The sequence below is a fragment of the Quercus suber genome, unplaced genomic scaffold (assembly GCF_002906115.3).
Source record: "Quercus suber isolate HL8 unplaced genomic scaffold, Cork oak 2.0 scaffold_395, whole genome shotgun sequence".
NCBI lineage: Eukaryota > Viridiplantae > Streptophyta > Magnoliopsida > Fagales > Fagaceae > Quercus > Quercus suber.
The window spans coordinates 513,674-518,297 of NW_027069847.1; the positions used below are offsets into that span (position 1 = coordinate 513,674).

General features: G+C 32.1%; 1 protein-coding gene across 1 annotated transcript; it reads right to left on the reverse strand.

Moving 5' to 3' along the window:
* Nucleotides 1–233: 233 nt before the first annotated feature.
* On the reverse strand, nucleotides 234–3,048 carry LOC112032349 (uncharacterized). The gene is made up of 4 exons (XM_024065120.2): nucleotides 2,565–3,048; nucleotides 1,504–2,041; nucleotides 725–989; nucleotides 234–547 (listed from the first exon to the last, which is right to left on the reverse strand). Exons 1-4 carry the CDS (start codon nucleotides 2,957–2,959, stop codon nucleotides 411–413), a joined length of 1,335 nt encoding a protein of 444 aa, XP_023920888.1. The 5' UTR covers nucleotides 2,960–3,048; the 3' UTR covers nucleotides 234–410.
* Between the last annotated feature and the right edge of the window lie 1,576 nt (nucleotides 3,049–4,624).

Here is a 4,624-nt window from a genome sequence, read left to right on the forward strand (position 1 = left end):
ACAAACTCTTGATAAAACACTATCAAACGTTAATGCTAGATATTGAAATCCAAAATTTGAAACATTATGTTCCAAAATCACAATTACTCCAAACTTAGATAATATAATTTACATTTTTGTCTAAAATTTAATATTGGGCGGCCAGGCCAATAATCCACATAATAGATATTGAACAGTGCTTGTGACTATACATACTTGAATGAAAATATTTCTACCATAATAATAAGTGTTGAAAAAGCATATTAATTTATTGAAAACCAATTGATTGAAGTTCAAAAATTTCAACATGTAATCATAAAACGTTGTAACGAAAGAAAATTGAGCTGAATCTTTGGCTGTCACTTTACATTACTACATCAAATTAGCTAAATACCCTCCAAACAGAATATTTTGTAGGACTATATTTTTGTTCAAGACAAAACAATCACTTTGCTCAGTATCCACAGCACCAAAGAGAACTCAAATGCGAAGAGTGTGTGAAGCAATCCCCGATCAAGCGCAAACCCATACAGTGTGACCCCCCCATGGTTGTGTTGCAAGTATGTTACTGCACGTAAATCAATATCATAAGCACACTATATTAAACAACAAGGAATATATTAATTCTTTGACAAACAAATACTAGTAATAAAGGATTAAAGGGTAAGTAGGAAAACATTGCCATACTTAAAAAGATAGTCCAAACTTGTATGGTATTGGCATCATTGTATATATATGTGCTTACCTAAAGCTTGTCTGGTTTGGAATAAGTAAGGTTCTTGTGGAGATATTGTTATGAAAATGTCTGAGGACTCAGAATCAGTGTCGTGTGTAGATACTGGGGTATCATCGACCTCTGGCGTATGGCATTGGGGTGATCCAGAAGATGCACAAGTCACAATCATGTGCCATCGAGTGGCAACCGACACAATTCCTTGTGCTCTATGTGTGATTTTTGCAGCTCCAACTAGGCATAACAAGAATCCACTAAGTTGAACAGCTGAGCAAACCTGCGTATAATTGTCCAAAATTTTGAATTATAGGCTTCATGTAAATTAATAATTAAAGAAACTGCATTGAAAAAGTATTATAATTTCTTACTTAACAAAAAAGAGGGTTCCACCTCAAAAAAAAAGAAGGGTTAGATTCAAGTTTCAGTTAATGCTAGCTACTTTTATTGATGGTACATTACAAGATAATTTTTTATCGATACATTTTTGTTATTCCTCTTTCTATGTATCCTATATATATATATATATATATACACGCAAAGTATTATGATGATTAGAGAATGCTAATTAATAACTATCTAATCTATAAGATATTTAAAATTTAAAATATTTAATTTTAGGATTATATAAAAACATAAATTTATAAACTAAATAATAAAATAACGTTTTAGTGACATAAAATTTAGCTGTGCGTGTTAAGAATCTAGAAAACATATAATCTAACTATGAAATTTTTAATAAAAAATTGTTAAAATGATCCTTACTCTATATGTATTAAGGTAAGAATACTTACCACAAGGTCACCAGAATTAAAGAAAGTCTTTTGAGAGTCTGATTCCAAAGCCAGCAACAAGGCTCCCAATTGACTCACAGTGATGGTAACCATACACGCTATTATGAAAAACCTATACCTATGGCTGGTCAACCACAACTGCTCTCTAATCCTACTATGCTCCTTAAATATTGCACTACAGTCAGAATCACAACCCTCCAACATCTTACGAAGCCTCTCAAACCTCAGTATTTGAAGCTCACAAGTGAGCCGAAACAAAACACAAACCAACAAGAACACCCCTGTCCTATAAACCCACGAGGCCATAACAAAAACAAACACAATGGCATTCAGTGCCACGCCGCTACTGACATATGGTAAGGATATTTTGACGGTGGTGAAGAATACGATTTTGTGAGCAAGTTCCACGAAAAACGATGGTAGAAGTATGAAAGCTAAGAACCGGAACGCCTTGTCAAGCTCACGTGTGTATCCTCGCTGTACGTACGAAGAATCATCCTTTAAGCCTTCAAGGAATAGAAGCTGTAGAAGTCCATACCTGTTGTTATATACAAGTAACTGATCAAATCTCTAACATATTAACTTTTTCAATACGTTTACACAGCATTTTTCATAAGGTTGATATGACTTTTTGCAATTTTTTAGTTTGTTTGTTTGATGGGAGACTTTTTGCAATTGATATAATAATATATAAAATGGTATTAGTAATGCACGTAACTAATCTCTAGCTAACTATTTAATTAAGTTTTTCAATAAGTTTTAAGTAAAACATTTTTCACAAAGTACTTATATAACTTATTGTGATTTGTGTATAATGAAAGTGTTACGGGAAACAAAAATAAGTTACTCTCATAAATTTTATTAATAAGTTTAAGAACAACAATTTTTACAACTACTAATATGATTTGTGATTGGTATGCAATGGTGTCAATAATGAATTTGATGAAAATTGTGTTACTTTAATTCAAATAGACTACATAATTGTGAAAAATATAGTGTCATTAGCATTATTCTAAGTTTTTGGATAGAATATATAGATAGCAATTATAATTAAACAGTACCTACTGAAGAACCGGGAAAGAGTGAAGAAAGCAATGATGGCTAAGCCAGACTCAGGAAATTGGACAAGCAGGTTGAAAGAGATGGGGTCGTCAATTTCAGCAGAGGGAGGGACTCGAGCAGAGAAGCATGTTATAAGGGGGACGAGGATGGTGAAGAATATGAATATGAAGTAGGAGATGAATTTTCCATAGCAAGAAGAGTGGTCGAGTGCACACCACATGAGGCATATGCGGAATCTGCGTAACTGGTTGAAGATTAAAGGCTTTGATGCGGCATTGGAGGGCTGAATGAGAAAAGGGACTGTGGTGTTGGACTGGTTTGGTTCATCGGCGTGGCAGCCAGAGGTGAAGTTGATGTCTATGTGGGTGTCAGGGGAGGTGGTGGTGGAGTTCATGGCTAATATGGCTTTATGTTTATGAGGTTAGAGGTGGGGAGTCTGTGACTCTAGGGAAGCTTTTCTAAAGCAATAATTTTGAGTGTGTGAGTGTGAGGTGAGTGTGACGCAGTGATTTTATATGGTTGGGAAAAAAGCCAAATAGTTGGAAAAGTGAGAAAGCATTGCTTGGAAAATGGGATTTGAGAAATATGCTTTTGTAGACTTGTAGTGTTTGAATGGTTGGTGTGTTGGTATAATACTAAAATTAATTTTTTTAAAATGTAATGTTGAGGATGTAAAAAAGAAAAGAAAAGAAAAGAAAAAGTAATGTTGAGAATATTACAAATTTTATTATATAGGTCTTATAAATTGATGTTCACTAATTTTACATTAGTTTTTACATGAATCTATTTTTTTTTTCCAACACTTAATTATAATTAACTAATTCAATATGTTGTGAAATTGAGTGTACGATTAAATGTGATGGTTAAGCCAAATGAAACTAGGGCTAAAGAATGATGTTTTTCTTACAAACACGAAATGATTTAATGTCATGAGGAAAAAGATTAGAGTACTGCATCCCATTATATGTCCTTTATTTTCATTATTTTATAATATACACCATTTAAAGGTTGTTCAGCATCTAAAAGAAGCAATCCTTCAAAGATTTGCAGTCTTTAGATTTGTGTTCTGGGAAACTTGTACGATTGAAGCCACTAAGCAACCTGTGATCGATTCTCAAAGCTTACTTTTAGCATAAACTATTAGACGACCAACAAATTTTAGATGATGACTATTTCATAAATTTTTCTCTTCACAAATCAGACATTTATGTAATGAACGAAATAGCATTTTAATTAACTACAACAACTAAATTTTAGTCCTAAAACCTTTTAGGTTTGGTTATGAATTCACAACAAATTAATCAAAGTTGACTACATATATTAGGAGATGTCCCTACATATATTTATAATAGATCTATTCATAATAGTGACTAAATTTTACTCTAACCATCAACTTATTGTAGTCCTCATCTTTTTAGGTTACCTCATTTAATTACCTTATTAAAAGAAAGTCAACAAAAAATATCATGGATTATATTATTTTATTTGTTTTTTGTGTGTGGCTAATGTGTATTATTTATCTTTGTCAAGTTATCTTTTGAACACTTCGTCCGCCCTAATTTTACTTTTAGTAACTTCTCAACTGGTAACTATACAAATGAATAATAACACGAATTTCAGGTGCCGAAAGCAATAAAGAAAAAGCAAGAAGAGCCTTTGCTTTGTCTCGTGAGTTTGACCTCTAGTAGTTAGTAGGGGTTGCAAGGAAGTGAAGAATAAAGGCTCCCCTGAAGCTCTTTTAGTTAGTTGCCTTTCTATTAGCCAGCCTATTATCATCATATTCGTTTCTTAAACTCAAAATTTAAATAAAGTCTTAATTTTTACTAAATATACTTGTTAATGTTATTTTATTTATATTCTTTATATTTCAAGAATTTTATTTTAACTTTTTATATTTGATTCTATTTTCTTATTAACCATGTCATCTATTTCTGTTAGTAATTTGGTGTCACTTAACATTAGATAAGTATCGTGTCTAAATAGGCATCACTTATCTAGTACTCTACCTACCAGTCAAATTACTAACAAAAATGAATGATAAACCTAAAATGAAAATTTT

Bases quoted from the DNA above. Each gene is read 5' to 3' on its own strand.
- LOC112032349 (XM_024065120.2), bottom strand. From the start codon at position 2,959: ATGAACTCCACCACCACCTCCCCTGACACCCACATAGACATCAACTTC. The intron at 2,042-2,564 runs GTACTGTTTAAT...ATATAACAACAG, and splicing joins CTTTCCCGGTTCTTCAGTAG to GTATGGACTTCTACAGCTTC. The intron at 548-724 runs GTAAGCACATAT...ATTTACGTGCAG, and splicing joins CCAAACCAGACAAGCTTTAG to TAACATACTTGCAACACAAC.